The 23,152-nt window shown below is 39.9% G+C and overlaps 1 protein-coding gene across 4 annotated transcripts in view; it reads right to left on the bottom strand.

The window, feature by feature from the left end:
• Positions 1-17,728: 17,728 nt before the first annotated feature.
• The window catches only part of LOC109487027 (transmembrane 9 superfamily member 2-like), a 16,682-nt gene continuing 11,258 nt past the window's right edge, over positions 17,729-23,152 (bottom strand). For all 4 annotated transcript variants that reach the window (XM_019790958.1, XM_019790957.1, XM_019790960.1 and 1 more), the window contains 6 exons: positions 22,665-22,784; positions 22,000-22,217; positions 21,450-21,601; positions 20,643-20,754; positions 19,940-20,111; positions 17,729-18,691 (listed from right to left, as the gene is read on the bottom strand). In XM_019790958.1, the coding sequence (XP_019646517.1) occupies positions 18,624-18,691; positions 19,940-20,111; positions 20,643-20,754; positions 21,450-21,601; positions 22,000-22,217; positions 22,665-22,784 (842 nt within the window). In that variant the 3' untranslated portion in view covers positions 17,729-18,623. The remainder of the gene's footprint in view (positions 18,692-19,939; positions 20,112-20,642; positions 20,755-21,449; positions 21,602-21,999; positions 22,218-22,664; positions 22,785-23,152) is intronic.

Raw genomic sequence — 23,152 nt, 5'->3', positions numbered from 1 at the left:
TACCTGTCAGGAACCAAAATTAATCATCAGTACATGTACATACAATCGCACCATACCACACACACGTGAAACATATATAGAATACCGGCATGAATACATCGCGGAGGGGGGGTCACCTTTAAAAGTTTTCTTTCTTTTACTATCGGATAAAAGGCGACAATAAAGGTAAAAAGATTAGTAAATCAACAAATGGTTGCCATGTCAACCGTGACGCTTAGTGAATCAAGAAATGGTTGCCAAGGTGACCGTGACGTTTAACGATAGGACGAAGGGTCACACAAAATATGAGAAAATACCGATTATCTGATGGAAGTCCTAATAAGTCCAGAACGTTACAGTGGAATCATTTTATTTATAGGATGCCTTTAATACAAAAGAGTTAAGATTTTTTGGAATCAACAGACTGTTGCCAGGCGACGGTGACGTCTACGGGTAGCAGGAATCCCCGTCAGAAACCAATTATCTGTACAATACAGCCGTGCATGTTCCGGATACTGTAATTCACTTTATGTTCACGGTGGCAAAATTTCACGGTCTGAGAAAAATTGACATATTCACGGAACTATATATTCACGGTGGTGACAGGTGCAGGAAAAAGAAAGTCCAGGAATTTTTGTTAAAGTGTAAAGTTCACGGTAAAGAAGTGGCAGTGAAAACTGTGAACATAAAAGTACCGTGAAAAATCAGGAATCACAGTATTCAAAATACGTGATACGGACTGGGAAAATGTTACATTACTGTTGGAAGGACAGCAAGAAACAAATGTGTCGTTTCAAACGTCAACGAAGAAAGAAATGAACAAAGCTAAATCATCCATACGTGAGCATTCCAGTCCTTCTACCAGTCATGGCAATCAGTATGAACTTGTTTCAACTGTGGAGAAAGGTAAATGTACTCTTGGTTGATCAACCGTAACCCATAACGTTACATAAACCACTCCTCCTACATATGTGTGCCCCGATACGGTAATTGAGCACTCTGATGTTGGTCACGGGTGTAGAGTTATTTATATCAAGGCACTTAACGTTGACACCTTTCTCAGAGCAAAATCAATTACAGCATGTCAGTCGTTAACGTAGAAACATCTACGTCAGGGATGTCACATCATTGACGCTTAGATTCATGGAAATGCCAAATTGTTGATTTTGATTCTGATTTATTGTTTTACACTTACAAATAAAATAAAATGTATCAATTGAAAATTAAATAGCCCAAAACCTTGTGGTTTATCTTTGGCCCTCCCAAATACTACAAGATTAAAAGATACATTACCATTATTACTAAATGAACCAAATTTGAAACAAACAATAATGGCATGAAATAAACAAAAACACTTCAAAAAACCAATGAAATAATACAAATCATCTATCTAAACAAATGAAGAAAGATCAAACTAATTAGACTAAGTTGAAATTTAATCGTAAAGCAGCCATTTTATAACTGTGAGACATCCTACTGGAGACTCATATACATTCATTTAAATTCTCCTTCAACAGACAAACTCTGAAACGACTGAAACTCTTCTCTGCATCTTCAACCTTCAATCTGAATGTTTATACCAGTAATAAGTACACATCGGTTCTGGGGGGCATTTTACGACCATTTGACATTTGTGTCCATTACCCCCCTCTGCTCCAGATAGACCACGATTACCCACCATCAGCCCCCGGCTGTAAAACCCAATCTCTTCTGCCATCCATCGCGGAGGTACTTTCCCCTGGAGCGTGTCGACCCGGTGACATTGACCCGTCTTTTACAAACCAGAACGCGTTGGTGTTGCATAAAGAGCGGGATATCTACAAGGCTGTCTGGGGGATCCCCTCACTAAGCAACTCTAGCGAGTTGGCAAAAAAAATTTAGAACTAGAAAGGCCGACATTTGCTTTGGAGCAAATACAGCAATGGCTTCACCACATTTTACGACATGGCAGGGAAAGAATGAGAAACACAAGGGAAAACAATGCTTTACATTGATATAACTATAGTATGAAGTAACATACAACTAAGACTACAACAGTTGGATAGCTATTCCCTACATTATTGGTTAGGATTTTTAATTGCATAATGCAAACTGTTGATTTTCAAGAAAAAAAGAAGTGTTCATGCCCCGCATTCCAATGCTGGAGCAGGAAAGCTTGAAATACCTACCAAAACACTTGAATACAGACATACTGTCAGTATGGAATGGATCTGAGCAGGTATTAATTAAGTTAAGCCTGTTAAATTCCAACAGCCAATCAGCAAGGAGAATAGAGGAAAGCTGCATGCCTATTGGTTGATGCCCTGCATTCCATTGTGATGAGTCATGCCCAAATGTGGTAACACTGCACACTAACTCAGTAATACATTTGCTATAACACAGCCAAAAAACTCAAATAAAACCATTCTAAAAGCCTGTATCACAAAAATTTAAAAAACGCCTAGGGGTATTTGCCCACTGTACCTCCATACCAAATTTCAGGACCTTAGGCCCTAAAATGAAGAAGCTGAATCCATTTAAAAAATGGCAGGAGAAGGAGAAGGAGAAGGAGAAGGAGGAGAAGAAACATCAGAAAAAGCAATATGGGTTCACCACCACTTCGTGGTGTGGTGAACCCATAATAATTTGCTGGGAAGTTCAGCCGACTATGGGATAGTCAGCACTCAGCAGCGTTAACTCCCATCGTCGATACATCCCCATATTCTACGTTTTGGCAAAGAGTCAGGTGGACGCTTGGAATCCCTCATCCCAGAGGCAACCTTGGCTGTGGTTATTACAAACAACAGGCTACACAAACTTCCAGGTACCTTTGACCCGCTTGGCTTGTGATCGCATTTTTTTTCAAAACGGCACACCGAACTCTTGATACATATAAGTACTTGTGACATCCAAAGTATCAAACCATCATTATTTTATTTCTATAGTTGGCTCCAAAATTAGATATGTATAATTTACGATTTTCCTAACAAACGTAGTTAATGCACAATAATACGCTTTTGCGAGCACACCAATGAATCGATTTGCTGGGGCTGCAGGATGTAACAAAACGCTCTTTGCACAATTATTGCTTTTCAGCATTACTCGCACGCAGGTGATGCGTGCGGGGTGGAAGGCAATTTCAAACGCATTTGTTTCCATGTTTGCTCCAACTTTTCCATTAATCTAGAGTCCATTTCACAGAGCGTTCTGACATATACACATGATATGTCAGAGCGCTCTGACACTTAACTCATTACCAGCCTAGCAGTCGGAAAAGCTGATAATAGCCCCGATGGAAGTTTGCATTCGTTAAAGACATCCAGTGCAATTTTTAGGGCTTGGAAACCAGGTTTTTCAAAGTCAACATTCTAGTCACTTGCCCTGGTCTGATTTTTAGGGTAAAACCCAGAAAATAAAGGACTCATCTTCGCACTTGTTTCTGCAGTTTCAAATACCCAAAGTATAAAATACTGGTTGAAATGTGCTAATGTGAGGCAGCATTTGTTAATATCATAAAAATTGCCTTATTCAGAATATTTCCAGTTTTGCTGCTCTGAAACCGCATTGGACAACAGATGATTGCTAGATTCGTTGTAGTTGACGAGATCACCCCTTTGCAGTTTGGGGGAAGATCCACAGTTCTTTTCTTCGTTTTAGTTTTGCAAAAATTATCAGGTCTGAAAACATTCAGTTCTGCCTATCTGAAGATATCCTGAAAACATTCAACGTATCGTAAAATTAATTCTGTCCTGTACCTTGCCTTTGTCTGGGGATCAAGACAAATTATGTAGCAATGTTGAGAATTGATCATTGTACATACATCTGTATTTATATCAGTATACATCATACCCCAAGGAATACCCCTTCTGTTGCATAGTCAATATTATAACCTTTTCTATCTATAGCAGGGTCTTAGCGCAACTTAAAAATAGCATCAGTCATGTTCCATTGGTCTTCATCTTCCGTTCTAAAGACAGATGCGTGTCTTCTGGGATAGTGTTGCTTCTTGATCCATAAAACCATCCATCAACAGTTCCATACATAGACAGCCTTGGCCTTCGTAAAAGCTCATCGCTGAAGTTTAGCGAATGTTTGGTATACTTGAGCAAATTTGCCATAAAATTAAGTGCCACATATTTTTGCCGTAACAAGTGACTCTTAACTTAAACATGTGATAACTTGAGGAGGCTTTGAAGGATTAATTTCTACCGGATGCGTACTGGAAACATGGGTTAATTAATGGCTTTAATAGCCCTTGCCGGAAAAATGTCGTTTCGGCTTTTTATTGCAGAAAATCACACAGGCATAAAGTTATTCGTTTTACTGAGTCCCCATCGACCATCCTTCAATTTAGCATGATGCTTGAAGCAATCTAAAAAGCGCCTCACTGAGATCACAGTCGTCCTTCTTCCATCAAACTTCTCAACAGCTCCACTCACAGACAGCCTTGCCCTTCGAAGTTTGTAACTTTGCAGGGCGAAACAGGAACTGTTTGGTACACGCGCGCATATAGCGCACAACTTTACAGAATTCTGTGGCTAAATTGATCGACAGTTAACTCGTCGATTTTAGCTTTCATCCTAAAATTATCCCATCGTAAATTGGTTTGTTTTGACTCCTGGATAAACGGGTTTCAAACAATTACGTTTATTACAATTTACAATTACGTTTCAAGCAATTGTGTCTCCTCCACTCATCTTTATATTTAGCGGGCGCCAATTGCGAGCCTAAAATAGCGGTAGCAGCGTTCAATTTGCTGGCTTTTATTTTCGTTTCTAAAACCCGGAGCGGCTCTAAAGGTCGAAGCGACCCTTTTCACTAAGGTCAATCAATACTTCCAGGAATAAAAAGCTATTTCCGTGGAAAGCGACCCCCCTTTTCAAAAAATCAATGGATCACGTACAATGTCTGGAGATAAATACATTACTACGTATGTAACGCTGTAACGTAAACCAGCCGTTAAGTCGAACTAATCAAGATGACAATACTTTTGCAGGTAAATGTTGAATGTATAACCCTTTCAACTAAACTGATTGCCCTTCCTTGACGTCAGATATGATCATCCAACGTTAAACTAAATCACGAATGCCAAAGGGAAATGTCTCTTTAGTGAGAGACAGACTAGGAATACCTAACACTGCCTAACTCCACTCCTTCAAGTATCAGAGTTATCAAACAAATTCCTAGAACTATCGCAGAGTGGAACTCGCTGTCACCAAGTACAGTAGGGGCATTGTCATTAGATAGCTTTAAACAATGTTTACAGTTAGATGTTCAGGGGTTAGTCGTTCGGTATAATGTAGCCAGCTGCCGCCGCGCCGCGTGCCTGCGAAGCAGGTGAGTTACGCCAATACAGATACAGAAGATGGTGTGTTACGCCGAAGGGCGGTTATACTGGCTATACCGATAAAGAAACAGATAGAGGTTGCAACCAACTGTTGACTATAAAGTTGACAGATCGCTGGACGAATTTCATAAAGTTCTGGTGCTTAAGTCATACGTCGTGCATCATATTCCAATTATAACGCCGAGGGTCACGCAAATCCTATTTTGATCGTCTGACGGTCGCACATCGGTGGGCGACAGGCACCCAACATACAGGTCACCGGGTTCTCCCCCGACATGCAATGCGCGACATCTGAGGAATGCATAAGTAGTCTGTGGGTGTAAAATACACCAGGACGGACAAGGACTGGGGTTTATTTTTACGCTTCTTTATCTGCACCGTGCATCACTTGTCGCCCTGTATCATACATCTAGCTTAGCTGGCTATCACACGCAATCAGCCACGGGCGTAAAACATGTGCCGTGTTAAGCCCAGTGTAGCATGCAGAGGCGGTACCGGGATTAGAGGATAGCGCATCTCAGGATGTTGTCATTCGGGTACACCGTTACCGATATTTCTCCTAGGGGTTGACAACCGCTTTAAGTCGGTTCGGTTTTGTCCCTTCTCTTTACGACAAATATATGGGAGTGAAGGATTAAATTTATTGTCGAGGGTATTTTAGCTTTTTTTCCTCGGTGAAAGAAGGAAGAAGGATGGTATGAGGAAGAATGGATGGTAAAATGGTTTCTCTTCCACGTGTTTCTAAGTCAGTTTGGTTTTGTCCCTTCTCGTTATGACAAAAATTGAAGGATTAAATTTTTTTGGTCGAGGGTATTTTAGTTTTATTTTCCTCAGTGAAAGGACAAGGAGGGGTGGTATGGGAAAGAATGGATGGTAAAATAGTTCATCTTCCATGCCTTTACTATACAAATAGTTCAGTAAGTAAAGACCAATATGATTTGTCCCTGTCACACCATACACATTATTTCAGGGCACCTATATCCCTTTCCACAGCCCCAGGACTTTTCAGCTGTGCAATCACTACACTACAACAGGCTGTTAGTCCTCTGGTAGTACTGTGTGTTCAGCCACTATACTCGTTCTTATCAGTGCTGAGTGCTAAGCAGAGAAAGCCGTATCTATCATTTTGAAAGGGTGCTAAAACTCGCCGTGCAGACACGAAGAAAAAGGTCAAACAAAAGCAATCATTTTTCACCCCCGTTTAACCTTCGCTAAAAATAAACCGCGCACCCTGAGCTCGTAGATATGTATATACATTGTCAGCCAACAGGGCCCTTAGGGAAATTTGAAAACGATTCCGCTAGGCAGGGTGCATTTAGAAGAAAGGTCGGGGATATAGAGTAGTTATTTGAACTTACTTGAAGGGATGGTTGATTGACTGACCGTACATAAACAAAGCGAACTGCCGGGTCACAGACCTTCCTGTTTTAGTAAAAACGATTGATGTTGTTTACTTCTGTGAAGACATGTGCGGCGATGTGTGTGGTGCTTTCTGGAGTGTGGCGTTGTGCATTTGAGTCTACACTTTGCGACACACGCAACAACTGGCATGGACATAGGCATGGGTATCTAATTCTTTCAATCAGTGAGGTACATTATACTCTAGAGATTAGGGAGCTAACGTTAAACACCAGAAGATGTCGCAATAGATTCAGATATATCTGCAGTGCACCGAATCCCAAACATACGAAATGGTAATGAACAATAAACAGTCTTACTGCAATGCACTCCATGGGCAACTGGCCTTTTTTTCATATTGAACAAAAGTGTGAGTTTTCCTAATGTCTTTTCGCTCCTACAGATATGAAGGAAGATATAGGCATATTGAGAGTTTAAAATACATTACAGAGGTTATCAATGCATTGCCGTAGTATGAATGGAAAACTCACAAAAGATAATGCTATAAATAGAAGGTAATATCGTCCCTTTAATCAGATGATTTGTATGGTCCACGCCGAAGAGTTAACTGGATGTAATCACGCAATCATTACGGAAATTTTGTTACCCTTTCATTGCCTTCTCATTACCGTTATTGAAATGTCTTTTAAACATAGAGTCAAAACGCTGTGCCGTATTTAATCACGTTGCAAACATTTCATTACGCCCCTTTCTCCGCCATTTTTTTGCTGGATCGAAAGAAGACACTCTCCTTGGTGCTGAAAATGTTGCTGCTCTCACTGAAAATGTTGCTGTTTACCGAAAACGTTGCTGTTTTCACTGAAATCTTGCTATTTCATATTTCAAGGGTGGCGGATAAAAATGAAGCAAAAAGTACTTCCGCTTTACTTCCCTGGTATATACAGTAAAGGTAAAACAGGAGAAAACTAGAAAGGCCAATATTTGCTTTGGAGCAAATACAGCGATGGGTTCACCACATTTTACGACATGGCAGGGAAAGAATGAGAAACACAAGGGAAAACAATGATTTACATTGATATAACTATAATATGAAGTAAAATACAACTAAAACAACAGTTGGATAGCTATTCCCTACTTTATTGGTTAGGATTTTTAATTGCATAATGCAAACTGTTGATTTTCAAAATAAAAAAAAAACGTCCATGCCCCGCATTCCAATGCTGGAGCAGGAAAGCTTGAAATACCTACCAAAACACTTGAATACAGACATACTGTCAGTATGGAAATGATCTGTGCAGGTGTTAATCAAGTTAAATCCCAACAGCCAATCAGCAAGAAATGCTCTGTGCACTGGTGGAAATGCTCTGAGCAGGTGTTAATCAAGTTAAATCCCAACAGCCAATCAGCAAGAAGAATAGAGGAAAGCTGCATGCCTATTGGTTGATGCCCTGCATTCCATTGTGATGACTCATGCCCAAACGTGGTAAACAAGGCACACTAACACAGTAATACATTTGCTATAACACAGCCAAAAAACTCAAATAAAACCATTCTAAAAAGCCTGTATCACAATAATTTAAAAAACGCCTAGGGGTATTTGCCCACTGTACCTCCATACCAAATTTCAGGACCTTGGGCCCTAAAATGAAGAAGCTGAATCCATTTAAAAAAATGTCAGGAGGAGAAGGAGGAGGAGAAGAAGAAGAAACATCAGAAAAAGCAATATGGTTTCACCACACCACTTCGTGGTGTGGTGAACCCATAATGAAAGCGGCAGGCAAGAAAAGCGAGATCAATGTGCAATGTAGACTACAGTGCATGCACCGAGGGGGAAGAGCGCTATGCACATGTAAACTGTATCTTCATTACCTCTTCCCTCATGACCTCAATGAAAAGCGGCCTGCAGCCAGTGCAGGCCAGTTGAGCTTCTCATGAATACAGAATGATTCAAAGAACCAAACTGAAATTTTGTTGCCTTTCATTGCCTTCTTATTACCGTTATTGAAATGTCTTTTAAATATAGAGTCATAACGCTGTGTCGTATTTAATCACGTTGCAAACATTTCATAACGCCCACCATGTTTTGCTGGATCGAACGAAGGTAACCTCCTTGGTGCTGAAAACGTTGCTGTTTCACTAAAATGTTGCTGTTCTCACTGAAAATGTTGCTGTTTTCACTGAAAATGTTGCTGTATTTTCACTGAAAATGTTGCTGATTCACATTTTAAGGGTGGCGGTTCAGCAAATGAAGCAAAAAGTGCTTCCGCTTCACTTCCCCGGTAGATAAAGGTAAAACAGCAGAAAATGAAACCGGCAAGAAAAGCGAAATCAATAATTGTGCAACCTAGACTACAAGTAGCATGCACCGAGGGGGAAGTGCGCTATGCACATGTAAACTGTATCTTCATTACCTCTTCCCTCATGACCTCCATGAAAATCGGCCTGCAGGCCAGTTTCAGCTTTTCATGAATAAAGAATGGTTAAAAGAACCAAACTGACATTTTTTACCCTTTCATTGCCTTCTTATTACCGTTATTGAAATGTCTTTTAAACATAGAGTCAAAACGCTGTGCCGCGAGCGTTTAATCACGTTGCAAACATTTCATTAAGCCCCTTTCTCCGCCATTTTTTGCTGGATCGAAAGAAGACACTCTCCTTGGTGCTGAAAATGTTGCTGCTTTCACTAAAATGTTGCTGTTTTACCGAAAACGTTGCTGTTTCACTTAAAATGTTGCTGTTTCACATTTTAAGGGTGGCGGCTCAGCTTCCGCTTTGCTTCCCGGTAGATAAAGGTAAAACAGCAGAAAATGAAACCGGCAAGAAAAGCGATCAATAATTGTGCAACGTAGACTACAGTGCATGCACCAAGGGGGAAGTGAGCTATGCACATGTAAACTGTATCTTCATTACCTCTTCCCTCATGACCTCAATAAAAAGCGGCCTGCAGGCCAGTTTCAGCTTCTCATGAATAAAGAATAGTTCAAACAAACAGATTTACAAACGGAAATGCAGTATGTTGAAAACGGCAATATTAATATTAATATAATCGTATATATCATCAGAAAATCCTATAACCCTGAAACCAACATAGAATCATATCCCATCAACACAACACTTGGTGATTTACATACATCGTTTGCAACCGTTTACGCCTCTTTGGCGTTTGTGAAAAAAGAGTCATTTATGACTCTTTCAATACGATCGTGCCTGGATTGTAATTTCTGACCCAAATCGACCCGAAGACGGCATTGGAAGTCTTAAACATACCCTGAGTGCACTGTTATCAACCTCGGTGGGTCACTGTTTCCCGTTCCTGAATTTGAAATTTATAACTATCTAAATCGTCTCTGACAGCGAGCCCAAATGGAGTCAACCGGCTCGAGGCGGCGGGAAAATGGAGCTGCTGAGTGGGGAACTGATCTAAACCCTGGCGTATAACCGGTATATACCGCCTTGAGGTGTAACACACCGTATGCATCAGTAGTACACTATGCTCTGTTAACTGCAACACAACCACAGAACAGGATTTGATTGAGAATAGGAGTGATTTAATGTAACGGTAATAGTGTTATGATAATAATGTTACGTGTAATATTCACACTGAGGCTAACAACAACAACAACAATATTTGGTGAATGTTAAGAACAGTTATGTGTGTTATTGTTATTGTCAAGGACAATATGTGTGAAGGATTCGAACCCCAAACCTTTAGATTTCAACCACGGGGAACAGATCCCACCGGTATCAGCCTCAGACTACAATGACATGTGCAGGGGCCAGGGCGGACCGAGCGGCCTTGACTGGCGATTCTGCAAGATCAGCTCGGTTTATGGTATTTCTGCATGAAGATTTCTCGTATTTCAGATAAAGGTCCCTCATAAGTCCCCTCCCGGGGGCTATCACGGTGTCCCGTGCGATTTCTTAGAAGATAACCGCGCAAAACGCACTTATCTCCGCTTACCTAAGCCTGCATGATTTATCCATTTATAGCTCACACCTGCCGGCCGTGGCCAGCGCAAGGGCCACCCCGGCTGCGCGGTCATCTGATCACACTTAAGGCCACACTGATTTAATTTTATGTATGACATCCGCGCGATTTTCGCAAAAAAATCACCTTCTCCGAGGCTCTGGCCAGGGTGCTGTCCTCCCTAGTCCGTGGTAGCTAGCAACAATAGGGAGCCGGCGGTAACTACGGAGGATGGCACCCAGGCTGCCGAAGCTCCATGAAACTCAAGAAATCAGTACAGTGCCCACTCATAAATGCCGCATAAAGAGCAGCATGTGCCGGCTTGTCGTAAAAGTCGCTATGTAGTACTGTATTCCAGTGGTTTAGTTGCATTTTTTTGGCTGGATTTTTTTTATCCGCCCGCGCGCACTAGTTTGCCTGTTTGGGTGTCTTCAGGGGATGTCATCCATAAAATTAAGTCGGTGTGGCCTTCCTTTTGCAAATTGTTTCTGACCGTACTCCAGTTCTGCATGGCCAGCACTCTCGCTGAAAGGTCACATGTCTTACATGTAAAGACGCGCTAAAAGTGCACAGACCGGTAGGATGTCCAGTTGCATTAAGGATGCACTACGCAAAACAGCCGCCCTGTTCTTTACAATAAGCCCTGAGCGGCCATGTAGGTAAAACATACATCACAACTGGTAGCTGTAGACGACATACAGTCCCATATTCAGGTCCAGAGGGTCCATATGCTTACACCTAACTTATTATTGCCTTGCAAAAATCATAGTTATTTATGCCAACATCTCTGTTGATGATGTCTTGGAATATTATTTTAAAATCGCAAAGCTTGGGACAATTTTCTACAGAGAGGAATATCCAAATAGTCTATCTCTACAAATGATGAAAACTTGTTTGATGCAAACTCCTTTTTTCACAACTTGGTTTCAATGGTATAGCTTGACAGAAAAAAATATTCAGCACACTGTGTTGTCAACTTTGGACGAACCTTCGAATGTAGATCGTACGGCATTCTAAATTCCCCTCTAGCTGGCTGGTTGAATGACTGTAGCCCATACTCATATTTTACCGTATATACCAGAGCCTATGGCGGCCGTAAAGAGAGGGAATAATATTCAGACTCGTTTATTTGAGGTATGCCTGTGTCCCCATTTCTTCCACTAGGCGATTTTTTATGCGCTGAGATGAAAGAAAAAACACAAAGCCCGAAGAATTGAACTGCCCCTGCATTTTGCTTACCGACAGAGAATGGATATTCAATTGCAGCTCTCCTGATATAAGACTAAATCATGTCTTGGGATACATTCAAGCGATAAGAATACCTTTTGACAATCAGTTGAATCTGTATGAGCCACCAGACTAGACATAATCTAGACCAGTGGGCTTGAAAAGTGCATCTTTCTTTTGATTAGAAAGGAATTGATATAAAAACATGCCATGAAGAGCGTATGACTGATTTTATTTGTCAGGAATATTCCCAGGATCATCATTTTGGTAAAGAAATTAATACCACAGTTCTGAGAAGGAATATATGTCATCCATTGCAAGTGTAAAATAGGACAGATGATTCATATGTGTGAAGGGTAGCGAAATTAATAAAGACATGACGAAAACGAAGAACCTTTGGCACAGTTTTATCATGCACTAATTAAATCAGCGCAGTTTTCGAACTTGGAATTGTTCTCAGTCCTAAATAATTGTCATTTGTGAGATAATTTCTGAAGAGGAAATAATTTGTCTGATTGGGAGAGTAGTGTGTGCCAAGTTGATTCTGTGACAGTACACAACATGGAATTTAATTAGGGTAGAAATTAATTCTAGCAACATCCGCATATATTCATATAACTTTTGAAAAACAGTGCTATTAAAAGCAAACTTTAGGGGGCAGCAAATGGTAACGTCTTTAAAGTCTTAGGTACAGACGTCACCATTCGGCCGACTTAATCTTTTTGAATAAACCTTGTTGACCCCCACGAGCCAGAGTTATGAAACTAGCCGTCTGTTTAAACGTTGGTTATATAAGGACTTGAAGCTCAGAAAACGTATCTACAAAATCAATCTAGATTCACATTTCTCCAGACCAAGAATGGGCATTTCCTGGAATTTTCTTGTTAATACTGAATCCCAGGTCTTAAAAGGAGACCTTATTTCAGACCCTGATGTACAATAGAGATATAATTAAGACATACGTACGTCAGAGTAAGCAATTTTTTCTCTCCAGTAGACATTGAATGGCCCATTGTATAGCAGACATGCAATTCTGTACAACAATTTCTAGGAAAGCAATAATGTAAGTAGGGTACAAAAATTGCACATAAATAAAATAAAACGTTCATGCCCCGCATTCGAATGCTGGAGCAGGAAAGCTTGAAATACCTACCAAAACACTTGAATACAGACATACTGTCAGTATGAAAATGCTCTGTGCAGGTGTTAATCAAGTTAAATCCCAACAGCCAATCAGCAAGAAATGCTCTGTGCAAGTGTTAATCAAGTTAAATCCCAACAGCCAATCAGCAAGAAGAATAGAGGAAAGCTGCATGCCTATTGGTTGATGCCCTGCATTCCATTGTGATGACTCATGCCCAAACGTGGTACACAGCACAGTAATACATTTGCTATAACACAGCCAAAAAGCTCAAATAAAACCATTCTAAAAGCCTATATCACCAAAATTTAAAAAACGCCTGGGGGTATTTGCCCACTGTACCTCCATACCAAATTTCAGGTCCTTAGGCCCCAAAATGAAGAAGCTGAATCCATTTAAAAAATGGCAGGAGAAGAAGAAGGAGAAGGAGAAGAAACATCAGAAAAAGCAATATGGTTTCACCACACCACTTCGTGGTGTGGTGAAGCCATAACAAAATAACAACTCATTATCAGCCACTGATGAGTGTTAGTGGACGCTATAGGCAACACCTGACACTTAAGGATTTATGATAAGCCTGTTGACCGATTTATTTTGTATTGTGGACTCTGTGTAAATGTCTTAACTTAACACTGACGAGGATCATCCCAAAACTCGGAGTTTAAACTGACCATTAGTTGTATTACAGATATCCACAGCTGTTGTTAAAGGCTGAAAATACAACATGCAAAGTCCCACATCTTGCTTTGAAGTGCTGCTTCTATTCAGAGTACTGTATTGAATCATGCCACAGCCTTGAGTCTTTTGCGGGTTTGTGTGCACGACTTACATGTACTTCAAAAGAGAACTGATGAAAGCATCTTGTATGGGTGGAAGGTAATTTACAGACCTGGGAAGGCAATTTACACAACTTTCCTGTAGTTAGATCCTGTAGATAGAGAAATAGTACACGAATGTAACAATTGCTTCTTCTATTCTTGTTACCAAGTTATCTAACTTAAGTGCATTTGGCCCGTGTAGGGCGTGAACATGCAATAAAATTCATTGTCATTGTCATTGTAAAGGAGACTGGATGGTCTGTAAGGTATTAGAAATAGGCAGTCACGACTTTTTCAGCCAGCAACTGTGAGAAACTGTACCAAAATCATCTGCAATAGACCGATCCCGAATGTCCATCACAACTAGCAAGTTTAACCAATGAGAGGATGGCAATTAGCAGTTCAACCAATGAGAGACTGGCTGCATGTCCATCAAATAGTTGCATTTGTATGTTTTGACGGAGGTGGGCGGGGCTTCAGGATCGGTCTATTGGTGGAAGAACATGAAGCAAATTTCCATACTTTCGTCTCGATCATCAAATATGTCAACAAACACCTTCAACACATCCATACATGTACACTCCACTTCCGCTACTCTTTCAAGTCTTGCATGAGGGTGTCTTTCAAACAAAGATTCGTGTAGCTCATTTAGAGTTAAAATTACCCCCAAGCTGTGCTCAGATTAGATATACTGTATTGATTTTCTGTATGTAGGATACACGTTTGATGTTCAAATGTACTTTGAACACTCCACTACATCTTACAGTGACAGGAAGGCAAAGTACTTTAAGCCTTTGCTTGTTAAGACTTCAAAGAAGATCTGCAGTACTTCCTAAGTCATTTTAGATGTTACTTACTTTTATGCAAAGAACCAATTTGGCAGAACACTTCAGAGGAGACCATCAAAAAGATGGACAGGTGGTTCTACATCTGGAAAAATTATGATGAATTTGTTAAAATCTAATCTGCGCAAAATAGCTGTACATCAGAGCTATTCATTATATGATATTGCACATACATGTACATGTATTACCAATTGTTAAAGTATTTTTTTTTTAAACTGACCAGAAGTGTGCAACATATGTTGCTTTACCATCCCTTTCAAGAAATTAGAACTAATAATTTGCTTTTATCTTTCACTGAAGATAATTACACTGCCGGTAACAGCTGGGCAAGTATAAGGGAGATTCATGTCCGTGACTATAGTTTCATCAGGTTGCTAAGTCACTAAGTAAAGAGCCTCTTTTTACACAACCAAGATAGTCCTTTATTCAGCCGACATTTCGGTAACCGTCTGTCACCTTCCTCAGGGCAATTCTGGCTGGTATGTTTTGGACTGCATTGTAGATACAGTTCCCTGCAATCATGCATATGTGTAGATATGTAATTGCCCTGAGGAAGGTGACAGTCACTGAAATGCCAGCTGAATTAAAGACTTGGTTGTGTATAAAGAGTCTCTTTACTCAAGGTAGATTCGTGTTGGTCAAATTGCATTGTGTTGAAACTCCAAATTATTTCTAATCTAATATGTTGGGTGTTATCTTTGGTTATCTTTAATTCTGGGATTTTCACTGATGAGCAATTGTTTTATTGCACTTGCTTGTCATCAATGATATTGAAACACAGGAGGATTTCAACAATTCAGTTTTTCTGCAGCAAGTAATTTGTATCATTAAACCATTCAGATAATTTGTAACCCATTTGTAAAAGAAAGATAACACAACACTTGGGACTCCTCCACATCCATTTTTAATAAGACCATCACCCTCATATACACATAATGTTTCTCTTAAATAAAATTCAATAGTGAAATCTGCAAATGGCAACTGCCTTGGTTCTAAGGTATTCTACTATCATGACAAGAATATTCTATGATTGTGCTATGAATGTAATTTGGGAACAATGGCTTTTGCCACAAGTAACAAAAGTTGACAATTCCAAACATTAGCATGATTGTAATTAATAAAAGTGAAGACTTAGTATGAATGTTCAACATTGAAAAAAAACTCCATAAAGCAGCAAAAAAGGAATGTGAGCTAGTAATATTCAACATGTCTGCAAAAAAAAATCTATCAATGGATGTTTCATTACTCATGCAGACTTCTCTAGTAAAATTGGAAAAGAGTGCAAAATATTACTGTCTATAATTGTCAGGAGGAAAGAATAAGGGATTTAAGAGGCTACCATGTAGTGGGTTTGGTTAAGTGACATTTATATCATACCCGGGCCGCAGTAACGTTTGATAACGGGTTCCAGACCGGGCCGTACTTTACGGTACGGTACGCCCGGTCCGGAACCCGTTATCGAATGCTTCCATGGCTTCCATAAAACGATTCGAACGCGTTTCGCCCTACCCACTTGTGCCCCTTTCGAAAATTCGAATACAGAATTCGGACGTTGGAATTGATGTTGTTGCATTTTAGTGGCACCAACTTTTGGCTCATCTTGCATTGAAAGGCGTGTTTTCTAGGGTGGGTATGATATAAATAAAATACAACACAATGTATTCCGCATCGCCCTCGGTCTCGGCCCTCCCGCGAGTGGGATCGCGGTCGGGCCGATACCTCGGGCGATACAGAATACATCGTGTTGTATTCTATATGTACGAAATGGCGTCAAAAAATTCCCGAGATGGTCAATAGAAAAGTACACGGGAACTATATATAGTGCAGTCGTGTGAATTGTTCCATTTCTACAGTCTTCTATTGTACAGTTGTTTTAGTGTGAAAGGTCACGGGGTGTAAGAATGAGTTCTTCAAAAGTTGCACAGGTGAAAAAGCTGCACAATGGATATACAAAGTAACAAATGGAAATGCTGCTGTAGTGAACATATCAAGATTGAGCTAAACCTGATTCAACTATGAAAAGGTCAGACCTGTTCGGCCTTACAGATGTGAAATCTAACAGGCAAATAGTAAATCAAAAACAAAACTTAGATTTAGCCAGCATAAGGCAAAAGAAACTCAAACATTACTGATACTGTCGACATCTTCTAAGCATTCTTACAACCATCTATACACCATAATATATGGTAACAATAGAAACTCTGTACATATCATGACGTGTACTATGCTCTAGGAATCTCCATGAAAGGGCATGGTCAGAAGTGGTCAAAAGCATTGCAGTATCTCTCTTGTGACCCTTTCAGTCTTTTTGAAGTGATCATTTCTTACACTTCTTTTCATTACTTTCAAGGACTTGTCAGGGCAATGCATAACAGTAAAAAACAACAACACTGCCTTCAAACATAGATTTATGAAGTAGCTCAATGTACATATGAATGTAACCTCCAGCTTTTCAAGCACTGACAACTTTTGCAAATTTTGCCTTTTTAGCACTTTGACATGCTCTGAGCATATCAACGAAGACATTTACATTCTCTACTGCTCAAACCTTCTTGAAAACCATTCAACATTGCCAGTGTTGTGTTATACCAATGAGAGTCTTTATGTTTTTCATATTCAGCTTTCAACCACTTCTCTCCATGCACACTCATGATTGAATTTGTGTATCCACAAACGTATAATCATTGTATTGCTTATCCAAAAAGGTACTATGACCCTAAGACCTTCCTCTGGTTTCTACTTAATACAAATTGAAACACAAAAATTTTACATAATTTCTCCCTTATTTCCTAACACCATAAATGGAACCTTTTATTGCTTACAAAGTAAATTTTGGTGTAGTTGTCTTACAATGCAGTTTATAGAAACAAATACTGCTGACTTAGCATACATGTATCTTGCAACAAGGCATGGTTGTCAATATACAAATGCCTGTAATATATCCATAGTGCACTAAAATATCATGTCATTTCTGATACAAGATTTCAAATCCATCGATACAAATTTGTACTTTTTTCAGGTACTGAATGTGTCGGGCTACATGTTGGGGTCAAAAGTGTATTAAAAAAACTTGAATGTTGTACAATCCATGATTGCAATCATATATACTATTTCAAATTCTTTGCTTTTTCTGAAGTTATGTGTCTGGACTATTAAATGTGTTTCAAATATTTTTGCAAGATGCAATTTTTTTTCAAATGAGATGTTTTTGTGTACTTGCATGATATGTTACAAGTACTTATTCATAATCAAAGCTACAATACCACCAGATCAACAAACACTTTTTATTTCACCCATCTTCTCCATAATTTATTTACACTTAGTAGTCTAGTAAACCTGTGGTCTATCAATGATGTCCATAGGCTGTTGAACCTCTCTGCCATACTCAACTGGACTACCGTGTACTGATTATCTAAAATGGAACTACACCTTCATAAGCAAACTGAAACGCCCTGGGCACAATGATACCAAACATGGCAAGAAGTAAGTTTCTAATAATACATTGTGATGCATTTATATGAAGTGTTACAAACCTTACACTTATTCTTAACACCAGAAGATAGCCTGGACGTTTTTAGCTACTAGCCAGAAGACAGACCCAACTTAAAATGAAAAGTTTCTACTGTGATTAGCACTATTAGCGCTGTGAACTGTAGTCAAGTGTACCTTATCCCCTCAAAGCTGCATCTTTTTTGCATTCACTATATACAAGCCACAAGTTGAACCTTAAAGGAGCTTATCAAGTACAATAATATATTACAGACCACCATCAACCAATCACACACCACTTTTAATCTCACCATCCTACACTTAACATGATACAGGTGCCGTGATTGGTTGATGGAGTAGAATCGATATTCACCTGTTTGCACAGAGCTAAGCAAGAGCCAATGGAAACCCTCCTTCTGTCTGACAGTCTATTTTGAAGTGTTATCCCAGTTGTGATTGGTGCTGTTGTTGATTAATCCACTTTGACCACACTGTAGATCTTAGAGACAAACCAGAAACAGGAGAAAAAGCCGATGGTGCCTGAAAAATATAAAAACAAGTGTTTGAGTATCATTTACAGCCTAAAAAAACTGCCCTTCTCTTCATAGCAACACCAAACTGATTTTTCTTTGATGACTAAACTATACTCAACATAGTTCTACAATGCTGTGTAGACCAAAAAAATACAAACGACTTGGTACAATTATTTTCATACATAATTTGTGTTGGTCAGCAGTAAACCTTTCATTCAGGATTTCCACTTTTAAAAAGGGGGTCACGAAATATCTCTAGTATAGTACTTCAATGGGTATTCAGACCACCACTCACTACATATTGGGATGTCAAGACATTATATAATTGTGGGATAAGCCTAGCTTCCTGGGCAAGGTTAGTGACCAGGTTTTTGTTGGCTTATTACATGTATGTGTGGGTTGGGGATGATTATATCTTGGATACAATCACGACATCAAACCAGAAAAAAGCACATAATTCATGTAACCCCATCCTATAAGCTTGCTATGAAGGTTAGATGAGTCAATATTTGGTGGTGTTTAAGCTGTTACCATGTTAACCATCCCTAACAGAGCAAAGAGCTCTAACGTTTATAGGTTAAAAGGGAGGATTATAAAACTGTCCTCTGTGTGCTAAGTAGGTGCTCTACTTAAATATACCACATATGGAGAAGACATATATATAATATATGTCTTATATAACTGTCGAGGAGGAGTTAAGCCTTTTAGTCTGTCAGTCCTGCATCTTCAAAAAAGGTTAAGCCTCTATAATGGAACTATTCAAGGCAACTATGTTGGTTTTTAAGCTTGGGCTATTCCATAATCCAGGAAGTAGGAACTACACTGTGGTTTAAAAAAAGGCACATCCTCTTCTATCTGCTAAGTAAAACTGATGTGGTATTGAAGGTTAGACATTCACATCCAGGTAATAAGATACACACAAAAAAGTTACTCATGCAACTGGATATGATTTTGAAAAGGTCAAACATTTCAGGTAACATCCACTGCCTTTCATCAGTGACACTAAGAGACTGCAGGAGACGGCAGGTTTATAAGCAAGAACTATTGATTGATATGCAAACAAGTGAAGACAAATTTTTTGGAAGTCCAAAAGGAAGCAAAATGTAGACAAGACAAGGATGATGCAAATAAGTCAAGAAGCTCCTGTTGTTTCAACGTCTGAACGTTTCCAAGATCATATCCAGTTGCTTGAGTAACTGTTTTTTGGTGAATCACTAACTGATCATGACTAAGAAGTAATGAAATCAAAACTTACCAGTGAAGAGGAAGAAGAGCAGCACCATGATGAAGGTGTAGCCGAAGTACAGGAAGGTGGAGGCCATGCCCTCGATGGCCAGCTTGGACACAAAGTAGTGCACCGAGTAGATGAAGAAGTAGAAGGCTGTGAAACCACTGGTCAGGAACGAGCGCCACCACCAGTGGTAATCCTGGGGAATACCAATCAATCAATCAATCAATCAATCAATCCACCAACCAACCAACCAACCAATCAATCAATCAATCAATCAATCAATCAATCAATCAATCAATCAATTCATTAATGTGACAACTAGGTGTAAGTATATCAAACATATCAGTCCAGGTAAAAGATATAGAAAATCAGGTCAGTTCAAAGCTGTTCCTGTACTAAAAAGTCTTGAATAAATTTGTAAAAACACAATATAGTATGTACTGTATACAATGTATATGTTTAAACTTAAAGGTACTGTAACATGGTTCAGAGCTTTGGACCTTGCAACATGAAGGAATCTTACAGAGGGCAGCAACCTCTTGGCTTAGGCACATATGCTGGGATGGACATGTTGCCAACTGTGGTTTAGTGGTATATGGTCCTCTTTATATGAGGATTTACAGAGTATTTTGTTCTAGATTGTCAAAATTGTCATCTTCAAGCTGGGATTTACCATATACATGTAGGCTCTGTTTAATCTAAATAAATGGTGATATTTTGTAGTTACCTCAGCACAGAGATGGAAGTAGCAGAGCAGGATGGTGGCCTCGCTGCAGGTGATGACCAGGATCAGCACCACCAGGAACAGGAAACCAAACATGTAGTAGATCTGGTGAGACCTGGGGATACAGGAACACAGACATCACATACTGTTCATACAGAAACAACCAAACATGTAGTAGATCTGGTGAGACCTGAGGGATACAGGAACACAGGCATCACATACTGTTCATACAGAAACAACCAAACATGTAGTAGATCTGGTGAGACCTGGGGATACAGTAACACAGGTATCACATACTGTTCATACAGAAACAACCAAACATGTAGTGGATCTGGTGAGACCTGAGGGATACAGGAACACAGACATCACATACTGTTCATACAGAAACAACCAAACATGTAGTAGATCTGGTGAGACCTGAGGGAGGAGTAACACATCTACAGGCATCACATACTATTCATGTGGAGTTGTGTGGTGTGGTGTGGTGTAACGGCAGGGTGCTCGACTGGGAACCAAGAGGTCTCGGGTTTGAGTCCTGACATACCACCGATCTTGTGCCCTTGCAAAATTGCACCACAAGCTGTTAACTTCCTTTATTGTCTTTAGTGGCAAATGTGTTCTTGGGACATTGGCAACACAAAATGCTATCATATATACATAAACAAAGAATAAGCACCAGAGGGAGCACAACAAACAAGGCACCATGCTGCAAAAGACACCAAGAGACCTTATCTAGCAGAAAAAATAGACCTAAACCAAGGACAATGACAACAACAAAACAAATTGAAACCTGGGATGTTCTAGACTCACCATATACTATTGAGAATGAAGAAGAGCTGGATGAAGATACAGCCGAAGGGCAGGACTCCGCCCATGACGATGCCAGGCAGGGGCTTCGTGTAGAAGGACTGCTCGGGGATCTGACGAGGAATCTGATTGGTCCTCACCGGATGTTCAATGGGCTGGTCATAACAACAGAAATATCATCATTGAAGTTCATCTGTGTTGGTAGTTAACATAGTGCACAGCTAACAATGATGCAAAGATTGCACTCAAAACAGCACAGGCCTCTGACACAGTAGCATGAATAAATTTTAAGTTTCTTTTCAAGTAAACACTGACACAGATTTATTTATCTATTATTTATATATTTTTTTGTATCATTGAGCGATTTTATAGAGCAATTTCGAGCGTAAATAAAATAAATCAGAAAAGGTCAGTCAGCTCCAAAAAGTTTGTCCCTTTCACACACAAAAAAAGCCTAGGGTCGGCAGTTTTTTTCTAGGGTCAGTCGAGAAACAGGAAACACAACTTTTTTTTTCCTAGGCCTAGTCGCCATTATAATATGCATGACACCTACCCTCTTCTTGAAGCCGAAGTAGGCTCCGATGAAGGTGAGAGGCACGGACACACAGAACCAGAGAGCCAGCAGGGCCACCAGTGTGCTGAAGGGGATGGCTGCGGAGCTGCCCTCCACCCACAGGACCAGGTTCATCATGAAGAACACACCAAACACCACCCCCTGGATCAGGAACGACGTCATCAGGACATTCGTCTTCCAGCGCTCACCTCCAAACGCTGGGGGGGAAACAGAAATGTGTATTTTGGTGGTACATTTGGTAAAAAGTTAGACAGTTATCTTTCAGGTATTTTAATGTTTTTTATGATTGTCATGTATACATGTAGGTATGGAAGGGGAAATAGGTGATATGAATAAGTTTTACAAGGTATCTGATAAATCTTGTGAAGTGGAATCGTCCTGAAGTGTTCTTTTAAATTCACTCACTGTGAGCTATGCTTGTATGGTCTCTGCCAATACTGTAAATCAGTTTATGTTCGCAATAGCAAACGTTTGCGGTCTGAGAAAAATGGACATGTTTGCAGAACTATATGTCCATGGTGGCAGCAGGTGCAGAAAAAAAGAAACTCAGAGAATTATTTGTTCATGTTAATGGTAGGTTTGCGGTACAGTAGTGATCACGAATATAAAAAGTACTGCAAAAAATCATGCTTTACAGTACTCACTTTTGTACATCCTGGCTGAGACGTAGCCAGCAGGGGTCCCAAGGCACACGTACAGGATGATGACACAGGTCATCAGGGCACCACGGTTAGCCGGAGACAGGAAACCCAGGCACGCAAATACTGGGGACACATGAATACATACATGTAATCTCTGTAGAAAAGAACCATGGTTTGTCATCATGCCCGTAGCCAGGGGGGGTTCGGGGGGTTCGGAAGAACCCCCCCACAAGGCTCAAAGGTCCACTTTTTGGTCCACTTTTTATGTAAAGGTCCACTTTTTGGTCCACATTTTATGTAAAGGTCCACTTTTTGGTCCACATTTTATGTAAAGGTCCAAGATTTTTTTTGAAAAGATGGACTGGAATCGTAGAAAAACTGCTCCCTTTGTCATTGATTAAAATTTATCTCTGATTTTTTCTTATTTGAAATCCTCTAAAAAAATGCACGAAATGCCATTTTAGAAGGTTCATTTTTCAAAATTTTCCGGG

This window comes from Branchiostoma belcheri, unplaced genomic scaffold (assembly GCF_001625305.1).
Source record: "Branchiostoma belcheri isolate BF01 breed outbred unplaced genomic scaffold, Haploidv18h27 scaffold85, whole genome shotgun sequence".
Classification (NCBI taxonomy): Eukaryota; Metazoa; Chordata; class Leptocardii; order Amphioxiformes; family Branchiostomatidae; genus Branchiostoma; species Branchiostoma belcheri.
The sequence above is the reverse complement of the archived record's forward strand: the minus strand, read 5'-3'. Positions and strand labels throughout refer to the sequence as shown.